This window comes from Eleutherodactylus coqui, chromosome 2 (genome assembly GCF_035609145.1).
Source record: "Eleutherodactylus coqui strain aEleCoq1 chromosome 2, aEleCoq1.hap1, whole genome shotgun sequence".
NCBI classification, from domain to species: domain Eukaryota; kingdom Metazoa; phylum Chordata; class Amphibia; order Anura; family Eleutherodactylidae; genus Eleutherodactylus; species Eleutherodactylus coqui.
The window spans coordinates 62,562,204-62,581,307 of NC_089838.1; the positions used below are offsets into that span (position 1 = coordinate 62,562,204).

At 47.2% G+C, this 19,104-nt stretch overlaps 1 protein-coding gene across 1 annotated transcript in view; it reads left to right on the plus strand.

The window, feature by feature from the left end:
• Positions 1 to 12,034: 12,034 nt before the first annotated feature.
• Positions 12,035 to 19,104, plus strand: part of DDX46 (DEAD-box helicase 46) — a 49,460-nt gene continuing 42,390 nt past the window's right edge. The window contains exons 1-4 of the mRNA XM_066591055.1: positions 12,035 to 12,145; positions 15,466 to 15,651; positions 16,468 to 16,602; positions 18,793 to 18,883. Of these exons, the coding sequence (XP_066447152.1) occupies positions 12,129 to 12,145; positions 15,466 to 15,651; positions 16,468 to 16,602; positions 18,793 to 18,883 (429 nt within the window). The 5' untranslated portion in view covers positions 12,035 to 12,128. The remainder of the gene's footprint in view (positions 12,146 to 15,465; positions 15,652 to 16,467; positions 16,603 to 18,792; positions 18,884 to 19,104) is intronic.

Consider the following 19,104-nt stretch of genomic DNA (forward strand, 5'->3'; position numbering starts at 1 on the left):
TGTGAATGGACGATTTTCCCGTGATGAAGTCCCGAACCTAATTAGAGGTGAAATCATTAGAAATCCTCCTAATGGCATCTAATACAGACACCTGTCTTCTCTTCTGAGCGTCGGATGTAACTAAATCCCCCCCCTTGTTATCCAGTTCCCAGGGGAGTCCATGGACGATCCTGCGCCTCGCACACCAAACATCCGTCAGATCCCATCTTTGCACGTAGCAGGCAGTTTCAGTCGCTCATGTCCTATTATTTTAGGTGCGATTTTAATTAAAAAAAATTTAAGCAATTTTTTTGTGCTTGTAACTTAGCTCGTGTGAAAGAGGCCTGAGGTTGGCAATCCCGGTGAGCTGTCGGTCAGCTGTGCTTCAGATAGCCTCAAGAGCTGAATTCATAGCGGTTCTACTGAACTTGTATGATATGAGTGGAGCAATTGTGCGTGTGTGACCACTGATCCAATCATTTTGGGTCCTTCAGGACCTCAATTCTTGTGATTAACCCCTTAATACTACAGTATGTTCAGTTATGTCTTGCAGCTCTGGGTATTATGAAGGGGGATCACGGGGCGATCTCACTCCATACAACGTGGCTGCCGGATGTTTTTTTACAGCTGGCAGCCGCCCGCAACAGCTCCAGTAAGCTGTGCAGCTCATCTGAGCTGTTAACCCCTTAAACATCACTGACAATTCTGACAGCGGCATTTAAATGCCCCAACTGATGTTTCGGGGTCCCACACGACCCCTCCCCTTCCAGATGAGATTGCAGGGTTAAAAAAACAAGCATACATATTTGGTATCGCCGCATCCATAAAAGTCTGATCTAACACATTAGTAGCACATTATTTACCCTGCATGGTGAACGTCATCTGAAATAACAAAAAACACCAGAATTGTGCTTTTTGGACACCCTGACTCCAAGAAAAAATGTAATAAAAATTGATCAAAAATTGGCATGTATTCCAAAATGGTACCAAAAGCCCTCACAACACTACGTCACGGAAAAATACAGTTATTGCAGTCACAATGAGAAGGAAATATATATATCCTTGTAGGTAGAAAAGAAAACACTGGAATATATACATTTATATAGATATAGTTATGTGCCTTTCTTTTTATATGTATACTAACTTTATTCTTATATGTACTAACTCTATGAAAAACTTAATACTTCGCCTTATATCAGATATTCCAAAGGCCTTGAAAGGCGAAGACAAAATGTATTTTAAACACAGCAAAGAAGAATCGGATGAAGGCCGCGTGCTTGGCTGTTTTCCCGGAGGCGCCGTATCAAGATAACGACTGTTCAACTACGTACATAGCTTTCACTGTCTCAGCCGGAAATCCGGACTTCCCATATATGGTTATGCGGTGAATTTGAGCCAATGAGCCCATCACCCATTCCTAGTGATGAGAACAAAGGGTAAAGGATCCCATGTAATCTGTAATAAAGAGCGCAGTCATGTCCCCGTGTGAGGAGCTATACCAGACCTCTGTGTGGTGTCTCTTCTTTACTGCCGGCAGCGGGGCAAGTGGGGTGGGCCTGATTGGTGCTGTACTTAGAATTACCCTGACAACAAGATGGCGGCAGAAAATAATTTAAAAAGCGTAACCTCTTTGAAAAGTAATTTTTAATAATCTTCCATACAGAAAAGAAAGAGACCAGTTTTCTAATGCTGTAAAAAATGTGCCAAACTGCACACTTATTAACCCCTTAGCGCTACAGGACATCATTCATGTGATTCTTCAGCGCATATGGTCGTGTGAAGGAGGCCTAAGAATGGAGAGCGCCACCGTCACATTTATCCTGTGGATATGCGATGAATGTCCAGCTGGGAATCCCCCTGTAATCCCGTTCCATGTATGGCGGATGCCCAGTGTCGCTGTATAGAGTTGGCTCAGGAGTAAAAAAAACTTTGGGTCCCAGAGGTTGGACGCCAATGATCATACAGTGATAGCATATCCTATTGGTAGGTCAATCGCTTTTTAATAGAGATGAGCGAGTATACTCGCTAAGGCACTACTCGCTCGAGTAATGTGCCTTAGCCAAGTATCTCCCTGCTCGTCCCGAAAGATTCGGGTGTCGCCGCAGGGCGGGGAGCTGCGGGGGAGAGCAGGGAGGAACGGAGGGGAGATCTTTCTCTTCCTCTCTCCCGCCCGCTCTGCCCCGCTCCCCGCCGCAACTCACCTGTCAGCTGCGGCGGCCCCGAATCTTTCGGGACGAGCGGGGAGATACTCGGCTAAGGCACATTACTCGAGCGAGTAGTGCCTTAGCAAGTATACTCGCTCATCTCTACTTTTTAACATCGGAATACCCCTTTAAATTAATTTTGGATTGTTTTTCTGCCGGTACAGAGAGGAGAAGCTCCATGGATCAAGTTTTGCTTCTTGGACGCATGGGAGATATTTTGAAGGTAGCAGCACCCATTGTATAATTTCAGTAGGTCCCTGAAATACTGCTGGGTACGTTAATTAACTAATAAACATATAAATTACTATTATGGACACAATGAAGAACTCGGAGCGGTGAGAAGATGGCGGCCCACAATACTGGTGACCGTCTGACTTCATCAGGAGGATTACTGGTCGTTGCATCATTTTCTTCCATAAGCTGATTTGTAGATCTCTTTTTAAGGTTTATTCACATGGGGACGATGTGGTAAAAAATATTGTATCAGCAGAACCACATGTGTTTGTCACTGTCGTGCCAAGGGGTTTTACCGCAACCAAGCAGCCCTGTCTGAATGGACCCTTACATTGTCTTGGTTCTCTCGCCTCTCATCTATGATCAGTGGAGGTCTGGGCACTGGGACCGTCACCAATCTATATACTTCATAATTAGGTCAGTTTCAGGCAGCTGTAATACCTAGAATCTGATTCGACTGAACAGAAGTTAACCCCTTAGTGACCAAGCCAGTTTGCGCCTTGGTGACGTAGCAAAATTTTGGATATCTGACATGTGTGACTTGAACATGGAATAACTCCATTAAGGTTTTGCATATCCAAGCAATTCTGACATTGTTTTTTCGTCACATATTGTACTTCATTTAGGTGGTAAAAATAGACCAATAGAATTTGTGTTTATTTATTAAAAGCGCCAAAATTGGAAAAAAAAAATCACATTTTCAACTGCAATATCTCAAATATGTGCAAATATACTGTATACATTTTTGATAAGGTATATTTCCATCTGTTTACTTGAGGGCGCATTCAGACGACCGTATATATCGGCCAGGGGGAAGAAGGCTAGAAGAGCTGGGAGCAGTGCTCTGAGCTCCCGCCCCCTCTGCGCCTCCTCTCCACCCCTCTGCACTATTTGCAATGAGAGGGGGCAGAACGAGGGCAAGGCTAAGTACCAGGAAATAGCTCCGCCCTGTCTCGCCTTCCCTCATTGCAAATAGTGCAGAGGGGGTGGAGAGTTGGCGGAGAGGGGGCAGGAGCTGAGAGCACTTCTCCCGGCTCTTCCAGCCACCTCCCCCTGCAGAGAGGGACACCGTATATCGGCCAGCATGAATACCCGGCTGATATACGGTCGTCTGACTAAGCCCTATAATAAAAGAAACACCCTTTGGTTTTCAGGGCACAACTGAATAAATTCCAGGCCACATTGCTCACTTGTAGAGCCATCAAGCTGCTAAAACGATAGAACGCCCCACACGAGTGACCCCATTGTGAAATCTAAACCCCTTAGCCCATTCATCTAGGTGTGTACTGAGCATTCTGACCCCACAGGTATTTCTAAAATTATTATAAAGCATGTGAAAAATAGAGTTTAATATTTTTTCACAAATGTCCCTTTTTATGACAGCTTTCTTTGTTTCAAGCAGGGAAACTGGGGAGACGCACCCCAAATTTGACAGCACTAGTTCTTCTGTGTTCAACAATACCCTATCGTAGCCCCAATCTGCTTGCTTACTGGACACATGGCTAGGCCTATAATAGAGGGAACACCCATTGGACTTCAGGGCACAACTGAATTAATTCCAGGCCCCATTACTCACTTGTGTAGAAAAAAAAATCGACTCCCTATAAATATAATATTACCCCCCCCCCCCCCCCCCTCCTTCCTTCTTGGCATACCCCAAATTTTTGATAAAAGTAATAGTGTAAATTGTGTGGTATGTCTGCAAATGGGTAATTATAGAGGCTGGTTGAGATGGGCACATGGGGCAATAAAACTGTGTATCCCTCCTCGCATGCTTTCTGCAAACCCCACATTTTTTGTGGGGTATTTCTTCACCTCAGCAGCGGGGATGGGGTGTAAAAGTAGCGCTCTGTAAGTCTTTGTAATCTTGCTGCGGTGCGGCGGTCTCACACATTAAGGCGCTCATCAAGCTGCTCCTGGAACTGCAGGAAGGCGAGCGTTCCCGGGGCTTCTTGTAAATTACGGATTACAGGTAGCGATCTGAATAACGCCAGGCTCACATGGATGGATGTGGGATCCGTTTGCGGAGGCCCGCAGCGGATCCCAACTGTGACCCTGCGTACAGCCACGTAATGTACTGTTTATAACTGCGTATTCACGCAAGCAGTCATGTGCAAAACACCTATTTTTGTGCACAGTGTCCTGGTTTTGCGCCTGCTATCTATCTATATAAAGACGAAAGCCCTCACTGACTCACTGACTGTTATAATAATGTTATACATATATAGATCAAATGCAATACTATACTGTATGAGAGCATTATTTAGTTTTCCTAATGTGTATTTAGTCTGTAAAGCCACTTACCTTCTTCAATAAAGCTTTTTACAATGAGGAGATGGTTCGTGGCAAGGTTAGTGTGTCTGCAGAAACAACCTTTAGACACCTTATCTTATTCCATTGTAAGGCTTACTTGATGGCAGGTGGAGGACTTTTAATTGTATATAAGCAAGAATGACCATTGCAGTAGACAATTGCCTTTCTGCATAGCTGCAATGTATTAGCTGTGTATATATGTATCGTCTCTCTCTCTCTCTCTCTTTTTCTCTCTCTCTTTCTCTCTCTCTCTCTCTCTTTCTCTCTCTCTCTCTCTCTCCACACACACACACACACACACAAATAAAAAGGCCTTACGCTTCAACTTGTATCTGATCAAGACTCTAATTGGTAACTGCAAATATTTCCAACACTGACTGACTCACTTACTTGCACTAATTCTCTCACTTCCCGATGTCGTAGAAACATGAAATTTGGCACGGGCATTGACTGTGTCATAAATAGGAAAAATTAATGGGTCCCAACTCGATTATTCAATTCTAAGCGCAAAAGAATTAGCGTCCAAATTTTACGTACGTAATCTAATTCTCTCACTTCCCGATGTCGTAGAAACTTGAAATTTGGCACGAGCATTGATGTCATAATTAGGAAACGCTAATGGGTCCCAACTCGATTATTCAATTCTATGCGCAAAAGAATTAGCGTCCAAATTTTATGTACGTAATCTAATTCTCTCACTTCCCGATGTCTGAAAAACTTGAAATTTGGCACAAGCATTGATTATGTCATAAATAGGAAAAGCTAATGGGTCCCAACTTGATTATTCAATTATAAGCGCAAAAGAAGTAGCGTCCAAATATTACGTACGGAATCTAATTCTCTCACTTCCTGATGTAACAAATAATTACACAAATTTTTACCGCACAAATGTGAAATTTTCCATGATTATTCTTTGCGTACTAAATATTGTAAATGTAAAGGGTTGCAACTTGATTATTCAATCCTATGCATAAAAGTAAGTGACCCCCTATGTAATGTAACTAATAACACACATCTGTACTGCACAATCTTGAAATTTGGCATGACCATTCCTATGTTATGTAACCAATAACATATCTGTACCCCGCAATATATGTGACAGTTAGCTTCTCAGCAAAACAAAATGCATTTAGAAATATGAGTATATACTGACAGGAATAAAACTGACTGTCGTATGTATTGAAAGGCTGTAAAGTACAAAAGGAAGTGGTCATGGACTGCTGGGATGGAGTATGCCTTTAAAGGGGTTGTCCCGCAAAATGAAGTAAAGGTAAACACTTCTGTATGGCCATATACATGCACTTTGTAATATACATCGTGCATTAAATATTGGCCATACAGAAGTTATATACTTACCCCCCGGTGTTGGCGTCCCCGTCTCCATGGCGCCGACCGAAGCCTCCTTCTGCCCCAATTAGACGCGCTTGCGCAGTCTGCCTCTTCTGTCCCGTTGAAGGGGCTGCTCCAGCGTGCTCGCGCCCCACAGGTCGTCTGCGCATGCCAACATCAGGGGGGGGGGGAGTGTATAATTTCTGTATGGCCAATATTTAATGCATGATGTACATTACAAAGTGCATTAATATGGCCATACAGAAGTGTTTACCTTTACTTCATTTTGCGGGACAACCCCTTTAAGTATAACAAGGGGCTGCAACCTTCAGTCTGGGTAGGAAATTTGAATAATAAGGGGCGTTACCTTTCAGGGTAAAAATGAGCAGCATGTGTGAGGTGGCACATTCTGTGGGGTGAAATTTTCACATACAGTCTGAGATAAATCTCTCTCCTATCTGCCTATACACTGAGAGGAATCTATCTGATCTGTGTGCTATGAGCAGCGGTGTGAGGTGGCACATTGTGTGGGGTGACATTTTCAAAAAACTACCTTTTTAGTTTTAACGAGGAATTATTATTTCCTTTTAAAATTCAATTGTTTTCTTATTTGTTTTACACAAATCTTTTTAATCTAATTATTTTTTTTATATACGTCGCATGGTTACCTCCCCGTGGTGTTTTCTGGGTAACGCAGTGAACCATGCAAAATGGTGAACATATGTTTTTCCTCGGTATCTCTAAAGTAACCACGACTTCATAAGATTTCCGTGTGAACACCAGATAAACACCAGTACCAAATTAACTCGGGCGAAGCCGGGTATGTCAGCTAGTTTTATATATGAAATAAAGTGTTGCTTTGAATTCTGAATACCAAGGAGTGCCGTCTTTTCATGTTTCCTCTCTAGAGACCTTTTTTTGGTTTGTTTATATTACCTGCGCTGTGGCTTAGCGATGACGGGGGTACCGCAGCCCATACGCAACTTAATTGCCTACGGGTTGGGGGGATATCCGCAACCATAGAGCATAGATATCTGTGTAAAATAGAACATGTCCTGTTTTCTGCGAGTGGATTATGCAATTCTGATCCGCTAAAGTGAGCAGAACTGTGTAATCCAATGCATTTGACTGATCCGCGTATTACCGCAGATCAAACATTTGCGGAATCCGCAACTCCTATCCGGTCGTATGAGACTGACCTAACCTGGTTGATTGCTACATTGTTATACCATTGTATAATGGCGATCACGTGACTGGGGACCACATGCCGCGGCCCTCGGACACTGCTCCAAGCTCTCGGCTACCTTTAAACTTCCTGTGCCCTCCCCAGCTTCTGAGCTTGCATCCGCCATTTTGCCGATGGGCACGTGCAGAAGACGGGGAAAGGTCAGTGGATAAAGATCCCATCAGGGGATATCATTGGAGGCCTTAGGTAAGTAGTTTCATCACATCTCATGGATCAGATCTATGAGGGAAGATGAAACGTTAACTTCTTTTTTTAAACTTTTACATGATCCCAGATATCCATTGGATAACGGCGATCACGTGACTAAGGACTGCACATCACGACCACCGGTGACATCTCAAGGCTTTCGTTTACCTTTGGTAGCCAGGAGCAGGGAGATTTTAAATTTCCCGGGCAAGCCCCAGCTTCTGCGCATGTGCCTGATATTCTGACGGCCGGCGCATGTGCAGAAGCCGGGGACAAGTCCTTGGAGGCCCAGATCGTCGGGAGATATCACAGAGACCACAGCTGAGTAGTTTCATCTCCCCTCATGGATTGGATTCGTGAGGGGAGATGAAACTTTATCTTTTTAAAACTTTTTTTTAACTTTTATGTGATGGCCGTTATCCTTTGGATAACGATGATCGCGTGACCGAGACCCCATACCGCGGCACCCGATCCCAGCTCCAGGCTCTCGGGCTATCTCCGGTAGTTAGTAGCAGGGAGATCTCACACTCCCCAACCCCGGGGCTTTATTCTATAGGGCCGTAAAAACACGCTGGCCCTGTAGAATAAAGCCCAGACACCCAAGACTTGAAAAAACGTATGGGTGGTCACTAAGGGGTTAAAGAAGCACGCCAAGAAAATGTTTTATTTTTTGGCCCATTTGTAATTCGCATGGGGTTAATAGTATTGCAGTTAATTTTCCTAGCCAGCACTTGATCGGCTCTGTGCCGTTCCATCACCGCACCCCATGTGACCTGCACTCTGACTCACCATAATATACTGCAATTTACTGGTGGAGCAGAAGTCAGTCTCTCTATATGTTCCTATGAAACGCCCAATGTGAGAGGCCGACTTCCGGATGACACACAAGACGCAGTGTACTTAGGAGTCAGCGTGCAGGTCACGCAGTTACAAGCGCCAACCACTACACAGGTCGGAGCCGCAGCTTCTGCTTTGACCCCTGTGTATGGCAGTCCTAGCAGCAGGCACCCAACCAGCAGGATTCCGAGTGTGAGCCAACAGAAATGTAAAAAGTCGCACGTTTTTGCGCAAACAAGGGCTTGTTTTAAAAATTGCAGTGTTTTAATACCGTTTTTCAGTTGATAAACCCCCAAATTGTTTTAATTAAAAACGCAGAAAGATGTTAGCTGAAGGTCAATGGGAAGTTATTAACCCCTTAAGGACATGGCCTATTCTGGCGTTGAGGATGCAATGATTTTTGGGGGATTTTCATCTCCACTTTTCAAAAACCACTTTTTAAAAACTTTTGTCTTGCAATGCCTTATGGCTTGTTATAGAGATCATAGGCATTGGCAATGCAGGATGCCTGTAGCTGGTGTCCTGTTGCCATGGCAACCCGTCGGGCTCTCCACTATTACATCACTAAATTCCCCCCTTCCTTCCCTCCTCCTCTCGGCCCCTTGCCAGCTGTTTGCAATGAGTGGGGGTGGGAAGGGGCGGGAGCTAGTGTGCAAAGCTCCTGCCCCGTCCCCTCCCATTGCTGGCAGCCTACAAGGGGCAGGAAATAGCACAATAGCTCCCGCCCCCTCCCCTAGCCGAGAGCCGGCGAGGGGGAGGCAGTCTGAACAGGCACACAAACAGGAGATTTGTGCGTCCATTAATGCAATTTTCGGTTGCGCTGTGGCCGTGACATGGCCAACCGAAAATTGCAAGGGGCAGAGGCTTCCGCTTCGACCTCTTTGGCTTTGCGGTGCTGACGGACCCCAGATGATCAGCTATTGATGACTTATCCTGAGGATGGTTCATCAGTAGTGTTCTCCCTGGAAACCCTTTAACCCCTTAACGACCGCCCCATCGGGAAACTACGTCCTCAGAAAGTGGGCCTTAATCCTAGAGGACGTAGTTTTATGCATCCTCTTTGGATTGATGCCCACTGGCCTGAGGACGTGACAGCTCCATGCTGTCGGTGCCCGCAGGTAGCCGACAGCATGGAGCTGTCATCCCAGGATGCGGGCAGTCCCCCCCGGCATTGCGATCGGCTTGTCGGCGGTGTTCCCCGGAGATCTGATCCTCCCGGACCCGCCGGCGGCCTTCTGCGCATGCGCGCCAGACGATGACGTCACGCGCACGCGCAGAAGCCCGGGTGTCCCCGGCAAATTTAAAATCTCCTGGCTCCCGGCTCCTGAAGGTAGCCGGGAACCAGGAGGTGTTACCGGGGACCACTGTGAGCGGTCCCCGGGCCCGCGATCACCGCTATCCATTGCGATAGCGGTGATCGCGAAAAAGTTGAAAAAGTAAAACAAAAGTAAAGTTTCACCTCCCCTCATGGATCCGATCCATGAGGGGAGGTGAAGATACTCACCCCCGGTCCTCTGCGATGTCCCGATGTCCCGGGACCCGAAATCCCCGTCTGCGCATGCGCGCCCGATGATTGACATCGGGCACGTGCTCAGAGGGGCTCGAGCCCCGGGAAATTCAAAATTGCTCTGCTCCTGGCTGCCATGTGTAACCAAAAAAGTGCAAAAAGTAAAAAAAAGTTTTAAAAAGTTTTAAAAAGTTAAAAAAAACCTTGCGTTTCATCTCCCCCCACGGATCATATCCGTGAGGGAGGATGAAATGACATACCTAAGGCCTGCGGATTTATCCGCGGACCTCACTCCAGCTTCTGCGCACGCGCCCTTCGCCAATGTGGCAGGCGCATGCGCAAAAGCCGTGGTTTTTTAAAATCTCCCTGCTCCTGGCTACAAAACTTAGCCGAGAGCCTGGAGATTTCACGGAGAGCCGCGGTGAGCGGTTCCTAATCACGTGTTCGCCGTTATCCAAAGAATAATGGCGATCACGTAAAAGTTAAAAAAAGGGGAAGGTTCATCTCCCCTCACCGATGCGATCGGTGAGAGGAGATAAAACTTTTTACCGGAGGCCTCCATATTTGCACCCCGACGCAATCTTCTTCCGTGAACTTTCCCGTATTCTGCGCATGCGACCGGCGGCAAAACACTGCACACATGCGCAGGAGTCGGGGAGCCCAGGAAACTTAATATGTCCTTGCCGTTGGTCGCCGAGAGCCTGGAGCAGTGACGGGTGGCCTCGTTGAGCGGTCCCCCCCGGTCACGTGATAAAAAGGTAGCAATCTACCTTTGGCCGGTCTCACATGACCGGATAGGAATTACGGATTCCGCATGCGTTTGATTAGCGGTAATACGCAGATCAATCGCATTGGATTACACAAGTCCGCTCACATTAGCGGGTCGGAATTGTGTAATCCACTCGCAGAAAAGAGAACGCAGCAGTTTCTATTTTACCGCGGATATCAGCAACATAGAGCCCATTGTGCTCCATGGTCGCGGATATACCCGCTGCCCATACGCAACTACCTTGTATACGGGCTGCGGGTACCTGTGTCATCGCTAAGCGACGGTGCGGGAAATACAAACAACAACAAAAAAAAAAATGTACTGCGCATGACCGCCCGTGTAAGTACGTAGTTATGCGCAGTACATTACGCGGCCATAGCCGGGCTCACAGCCGGGATCCACCTACGGCTGCGTAAGCCCGGCGTTATTCAGACTGCTACCTGTAATACGCAATTTACAAGAAGCCCCGGGAACGCTCGCCTTCCTGCAGTTCCAGGAGCACCTTGTTGAGCGCCTTCTGTGTGAGACCGCCGCACCTCGTCAAGCTTACGGAGACTCACGGAACGCCACTTTTTACACCCCATCCCCGCCACTGAGGTCAAAAAATGACCCCCAAAAAGCATGAGAGGAGGGGGGGGGATACCCGGTTTTATTGCCCTATGTGCCCATCCCAACCAGCCTCTGTAATTACCCGTCTTTGGAAATACTACACAGTTCACATTATTACTTTTATCTAAGATTTGGGGAACGCTGAAAAGGGCGTGGAGGGGGGGGGGGGGGGGATTTTTAGGGAGTCAATTTTTATTCCGTACAAATGAGCAAAATTTGGCTCCGTCACTAAGGCGCAAACAGGCTTCGTCACCAAGGGGTTAAAGCACCTGTGCAAATTTTCTGGCATAAAAAATTTGCTAAATTTGTGAATCATTTCCAGTTTATGCCATGCTAGCCACTTTTCAGAAATGTTAGCCAGGTTTAGGGCTCATTCACACAAGCAGAAATACGCAAGGAGTGGCGCACATTAATTTCGAAGGTTTCATTCATAGCTAAGTATGTTTCAAGTGACTGAAAAATACGGCAGCATGGCCTATGTTGGCGCATATGACGCACTGTTATAGTGCACTGAAATCAATGGGTGTGCAGAAATGTGCGGGAAATATGCAGGATACCTGCATATCCGCTGTGCAAGTTCATAACCATCTTTGACACGCTCGGCAGGGATTCATTCACAAAGGCGGTGGTCTCATGCACCACTGGAGACTCAACTCTCAATCAAGATTAGAAAGCTTGTTCAAGTCTGACATTGACTTGCAATAATCCTGCCTATCCATAGGTGACGCTGTAGAGGTATTGTTCCAGCCCCCCCCTCCCCCCCAGTTGTGTATCGTCTTCTCGCTGTGCTATAGCCTCCCGCCACTAGGTGTCGCTAATGAATTCAGCGTAGACTGAGTGGCGCAGCTTTCCTCTCAGATCCGCTTGGTGTTTGCAGTGCGTGTAGTGAGCGGCGACCAGCGAGGCGGCGGAGCCATGGGCAGGGAGTCCAGGTGAGGTATGAGGGCGGCAGCGGCGGCCCATCTGCGTCATGACGGCCGGGCTGTCCATATGTAGTGCGGGCGGCCGCGGCCCGTCTGTCCATATGTAGTGCAGGTGGCCGCGGCCTGTAGTCCTCACTGTGCGGCATTGCAGAGGGTTGGTGCCGTGTGAGGAGCCCCTGCCTCCTTGTACCGGCGTCTCCACAAGCTTCCGGCCTGTCCCCGGCTCCTGCAGTGCTGACTGGGACTTATAAGGGTCCATCAGGGGGTGTAGTAGCAGGCATGTGGCCGCTGGGGGCACTAGACTGCTGTCAGAGATACCCCCACAGGCTGCAGAGCTTCTAGGGGTTGTCATCCGGCCTGACCGCGGTCAGTGTGAGGTGGGGGAGTATTGGCGTGTCGGTGCTGCAGGCCGCTCTCACACTGTTTTGCGCCACGTATTTTTATATGTGCAATCACTTGCTGCATATCCGTTTCAGCCCTCATATCACGCACAACATTGCCCATTGAAATGAATGGGGTGTGTAAAAAAACAAACTGTAAATATGGAATTGCGTGTGTAAGGCCAATCTCATACACACAGCAAACGCAGTGCGAAACCGCGGCATTCTACTGCGAGTTCGCGCTGTTTTCGAGCACATGTTGCAGCTTTTTGTAACGCACCCAATTACTACAATGAGGTGTTAATAGAGCAGATCGCTGGTGTGAGGCCCCGCTGAATTCAATGGCGGCGTTCGAGACGCAGCGCTAATCGCAGTAAAAAGCGTGTGTGAGAGCGGCCTAATACTGGATGAAGGCCGCCTGCACATGGCTGAATCTGGGGGGGGGGCGTCCACCTCCCGATTCCGCAGCAAATACCGCCCATAGCGTGCTATGGCACAACGCGATTTCCTCGACACCAGCGGAAATCTATTGCGTCCTGTGATTCTGTGCGGCTTCCATTGAAGTCAATGGAAACCGTCTGACCCGCAGCCTGTCCACAATCCTCATTGCGGAAAGGTCGCAGGATCCGGGGTCACCGCCAGGCCACAGGGTCTGATTCCGCTAAGAGATCTCAGTTGGAATCTGATGTGGCCTAAAGCTGGGTTCACACCGGGCAGAACTGTCGATGAATTTGCGCCTGCAGTCGTTAGCCTGAGGCTAGGCAGCAAAGGGGACGGGATTCACCAAAATGTTTCACAAAGTGTTATACAGGGAAACCCATTCCTCTAGGGCAGTGGTGGCGAACCTATGGCACGCGTGCCAGAGGCGGCACGCAGAGCCCTCCCTGCTGGCACGCGCCCCATCGGCCGCTCACCACTTGTGAATACCAGCAGGGGCCGCGGCTCCCCTGCCGGCATTCACAAACGGCACTGCTAGCCGCGCTGATCCCGGCACACACTGGCTTCAGTTTGCAGCAGGAATCCCCCTCCCCCCTGCCCCGATGTCTCCTACTACTTGGTTCCGCCAGGAGGCGTCCAGCAGCGTGTGTCAGAGTGTGTGCTGGGAGCATATTAACACTTTCTTCCCCACTTCTGCAGCAATCAGCAATTCCCAGCAACCTGATTGGTGAATCAGCCAACCAAACAACCAATCAGGTTGCTGGGAATTACCTATTGAGGCAGAAGTGGGTAAGAAAAAGTTAATATGCATGCTGGGACCAAAAGAAAAGCTGAGCTTCCAGGAGGTAAGTATGTGGGTCTCGGGAGGGGCACTGTGGGGTGTCACTAATGCACTGGGGGGTGTCACTACTGCACTGGGGGGCCGCTGGGGGGTGTCACTTACTGCACTGGGAGGGGGGGCGCTGGAGGGGTGTCACTACACTGGGGGGGGGCGCTGGAGGGGTGTCACTGCTGCACTGGGAGGCCGCTGGGGGGTGTCACTACTGCACTGGGAGGCCGCTGGGGGGTGTCACTACTGCACTGGGAGGCCGCTGGGGGGTGTCACTACTGCACTGGGGGGCCGCAGGGGGGTGTCCCTAATGCACTGGGAGGCCGCTGGGGGGTGTCACTACTGCACTGGGAGGCCGCTGGGGGGTGTCACTACTGCACTGGGGGGCCGCAGGGGGGTGTCCCTAATGCACTGGGGGGCCGCAGGGGGGTGTCCCTAATGCACTGGGGGGCCGCTGGGGAGTGTCCCTAATGCACTGGGGGGCCGCTGGGGGGGTGTCCCTAATGCACTGGGGGGCCGCTGGGGGGGTGTCCCTAATGCACTGGGGGGCCGCTGGGGGGGTGTCCCTAATGCACTGGGGGGCCGCTGGGGGGGTGTCCCTAATGCACTGGGGGGCCGCTGGGGGAGTGTCCCTAATGCACTGGGGGGCCGCTGGGGGAGTGTCCCTAATGCGGAATCGGACCAGTCCGCGTGTGACCGGCCTGAGGCCTCATGTCCACGGGCACTCACGGTTACCAAGTGTGGAATCCCGCAGCGGTGTTGACCCGGCCCACAGCCATGAGGCCAAAAATGACATTTACTCGCCTCTCCCGACGCTGCGAGACTCTCCTCTGTTGCGGCTGGCTCGTCTTTCTTTTGCCCGGCAGATGCGGTATGCGCCGTGCCTATTTTTCTTCTTTCTTTTTGATATCCGCCTGTCTGAGAGGGGCCTTAGATGTTTGGCCCGTTGTGCCCACTTGTTGAAAGTGACTTTGTGTTTATTTGTCACTTATTAATTGAATACAGTGTGTCCCAGCACACCGCCGTGGTAACAGTCTGATTAAGGCCTCATGCACACGGGCGGATTTGCATTGCGGATTCCGCAGCAATAACCCTCCATAGCATGCTATGGAAAAATGATTCTTCATGCACACGAGCGGAAACCAATTGCGTTTTCCGCTCGCAGATGAAGAATCGCAGCATGCTGCATTTGTGTGTTGTCGCCACACTCCCCGTGGTCTCAGATTTTTTTCAACAATTTGTGAATATGGGATTTTGTCGGTTCACGTCTTTCACCGTAATTATTCCGAAATACACTCTGACTTTGTTTAAATGAAGCCATCTGCCAGTATTCACTGGGCACGTTTGTGGCACGCTGTTTGGCTGCCACGTCTTGCCATCATGGGTACCGTTAACGTAACGTGTGATATTTCAATAAGCATGGGGGAAGATTTATAAAACTAAATTAAAAAACTGCCTTTGTTGCCCATAGCAACCAATCACAGCTCAGCTTTCATTCCTCATTGTGCTCTTGAAAAATGAAAGCTGCTCTGTGATTGGTTTTTAGACAGTTTTATACATCTGCTCCACAGATTATTGTTTGGGTTTCCTAGCCAGGAAACCACCTGTATGACATCAATGAGTGCAGGGATTAGGCTTGTTCTTCAGTAGGTATTAATGTGCAATGCCCTTTTTTGACCTAGACATTACAGAAAACGCTCATCATCGCGTGGCCGCTCCGGAAGCAGGTCCAAGAGCCGCTCACCGCCTGACAAGAGGTCTAAGAGAGATGACCGCAGATCAAGGAGCCGAGACAGAGATAGAAGAAGAGAGAGGTCACGCAGCAGGGATCGCAGACGATCGCGCTCCAGGGACAGGAAACGTCTCGTGTAGGTCTACCTGATTGGTCCTCAGGATTTTCAATACATCCACGATCCACTTAATAACACTGCATTATTTCCAATGTGTGACGAAGTACATAGTTATATTGTATGTTTGCTTACATACCCAGCTGTATCTAGTTTATATTTTAACTTTTTCCACCTGATTTGGTGAGCCTACGTTTGAGCGTGCCATCTATAACTGCCCATGGGAAAAGCAGTAACCCCAGCTTAATACCACAACACTTGGCTGACTGGCCCTGTGCCTTGTTGATGGTGATGCCAAATGCCAGCTCTATTGGGTATTGTAATTGCTTCAAACTGGAAGGCAAGCCTGTTGGAATCAGTAGAATAGGAGGAATGAATACATGGTCTTCCTTAGGAGTCTGTAATGTCTCTCTATGATCTTGTGCAACATTCCCGTCCCATTGTATAACCCAGGAGGGTCCAGGTTCTAAAGCAGCTTGATGGGTAGCCAGTAATGTGGTGGCATCCTAGGCGGGTGGAGAGAGTTGAGGGACTCTGTTGGATGATATACAGCCCGTCGGCATCAACCTTATCAACGGCATTGTATTCAGTTACGGAGCCTGCAATCCTATCCTGAATACTGTTGTTGATTTCATCAATGGCATCTTGTTTTAGCAGGCAGGATGGTTCTCTCACACAACCAACCGTGATTTCTGTCATTTTCTGATCCGTTTGGATTAACTATAAAGGTTATGTGTCGTCTCCCTCTTGCGGTTTTGTTGTGTACCTACTCCACTGTTCACAGCAGAATGTAATGATAGTACAAATTCTCCATTCATTTATCTCTCTTCATGATAGCCGTCGGCCAAGCAGAGAAAGGGAGCGGAGCCGGGAGAGAAGACGGTCCCGCAGTAGGGAGCGAAGACGCTCAAGAAGCCACAGTAAACGTTCACATTCCCTCAGCCCTAGCAAGGCTAAAAAAGGAGAAAAAAGGTAACATTACCTCGTCGTTGACCTAAACTTACTCTTCTCTTTTGCTTCCATTGATCAAATGTAATTTGCAGCAGATCTTGCGTTTTAGTATTCATATCCCTTGCAACGTGATGGCACCTTTTGAAATCAATGGCTGTGTATATATTGCATGTGTTTGTCAGGTCCTGGTTAACTGTTCTGTCCGCTTTTTGATGGAAGCCCTGAAGGAGGGACCACCGCCTTTAATTCAGTATACCGTTAGTGTCTGAAAACGAGTTTACCAAACCACACAACCCCTGGCTGCTATCGGACCCAGCTTTCATCAGGGTTATTGCCAGCGGGTGTCAGCTTGGTCAATACAGCTGGCAACTGCCATGTTTGGAGCAGGCGGGGCTCTCAAGTCATTAAGAGCTCCAGTTTTTGCAAGACCTGCATTGGTCAGCGAACACTTTATATTATCATTACCTTTATCCTTGGTACACATTTTTCTAGTCGCTACCATACTTTCCTGGCTGTCTCAAGGCTCCAGTAAATCCCCATTAACCCCTGCTGTATCCCCTCTCTACCGTCATTTAACCCCTTAAGGACATGGCCTATTTTGGGCTTAAGGACGCAACGATTTTTGGTGGACTTTCATCTCCATTTTTCAAAAGCCATAACTTTTTTATTTTTCTGTCGACGCGGCCGTATAAGGGCTTGTTTTTTGCGTGGCGAACTGTAGTTTTTGGATACATAAACTATATTGTAAAACTTTTATTACTGTATATACTAGAGTATTAGCCGACCTGAGTATAAGCCGAGTCAATAAGTTCTGCCACAAAAAACTGGTAAAACTTATTGACTTGAGTATAAGCCTAGCTATACTATAGTACATACTGGGTAAAGAAAAAATGCAATACTCACCTCCCGGCCGGCGTCTGTGGCCCCAGGGCGATGGTCTTCCCAGTGGTGCGTCAAGCTGCTTGAGAATTCTTCCCGCTGTCATCTCCCTGCTCGGCTTTGAATTCCCCCGCCGTCAGCACTGTGTAGTTAAGTGCTGTAATTGGATCGATCGCCAGCCAATCACAGCCGGTGCTTGATAAACCAATCAGCCATTCAGTGATGTCATCCACTGAATGGCTGTAAATGATAAAATGCCAGTTGTCAATCCAATCACAGCACTTACTTACACAGCGCTGATGGCGGGGGAATTCAAAGCTGAGCATAGAGATGATAGCGGGGAGAATTCTCAAGCAGCTTGCCGCACCGCCAGGAAGACAGGCTGGGAGGTGAGTATTGCAGGGTTTTTTTTTTTTACACCTCACTCGAGTATAAGCCGAGGAGGGGCTTTTTCAGCATTAAAAAATGTGCTGAAAAACTAGGCTTATACTCGAGAATATATGGTATTTTTTTTTATGACAAGAGTGAGAGAAAACACATCAATTCTGCCATAGATTTTTGGGTTTTTCTTTTACAGGGTTAATCATGCAGCATAAATGACAATCCATTTTTTCTGTGGGTCAGTACGATTACAACGATACCAAAATTCTTCCTTTTTTTTTTTTAGGTTTTTCCACTTTTCTGCAATAAAAATCTCGTTTTTGAAAGTCTTTTTTTTTCTAAATTACTGCATTCAAAGTCCTATAACTTTTTTATTTTTCTATGTACGGAGCTCTATGAGGGCTTATTTTTTTGCAAGACAAGCTGTAGTTTTTATTGGTACCATTTTAGGGTACATACGGCTTTTTTGATCACTTTTATTGCGCTTTTAGTGAAGCAAAACGCTAAAAATTAGCATTTTGCCTCAGCTTTTTATGTAGTTTTTTAACGCTTTTCGTCAAAAGCGTGTTCAACTTATTGTACGCGTTTACGGATGCGTCGATACCAAATATGTGGGATTTTAATTTTTTTTTTTAACTTTAATGCTAATATGAGAAAAAGCATAAAGGTTTTTTTTTACACTTTTTTTTAACATTTTTCTTTATTGTGCATTTTTATTAAAACCTTTTTTTTTTACACCATCTATGTCTCTCTGGTGGACTTAAGGCACAGCACTGATGATCGCTGTGATAAGGCATGGCAGGACTTTCTATCTTTTCCCCGTGATGTCCATATACCCTAATGGAACATATGAACGGGTTGTCTTGAATTCATAAGACAACCTCCCGTTTAATTACTTTAATAACATTTGCTTTTTGTTGTAACTTTGTTAATTCTTTTTTTTTTCCCCAGGTCAAAATCTAAAGAAAAAACTGATGTTTCAGAGGCAACTAAGGAAAAGAAAAAGGATGATAAAGAAGAAGACAAGGAAAAGGATGTCAGTGTAAGTTCATGCAGTGCGCATGTCACATTATAATTTCAAGGGTGAATTCATGTAAGAGAAAATCTTTCTAAACAAAGCGCTCAACCCCTAAAAATAGGTTTTCACATAAATCCTGCAGCGTATATTTTCATCTTTCCCTTACAGTTTTATTTCAGCGTCACCACCCACAGAAATTCAGTTTTACCTCCCTGGAATTAACACCGCTATTAAAATAATAATCT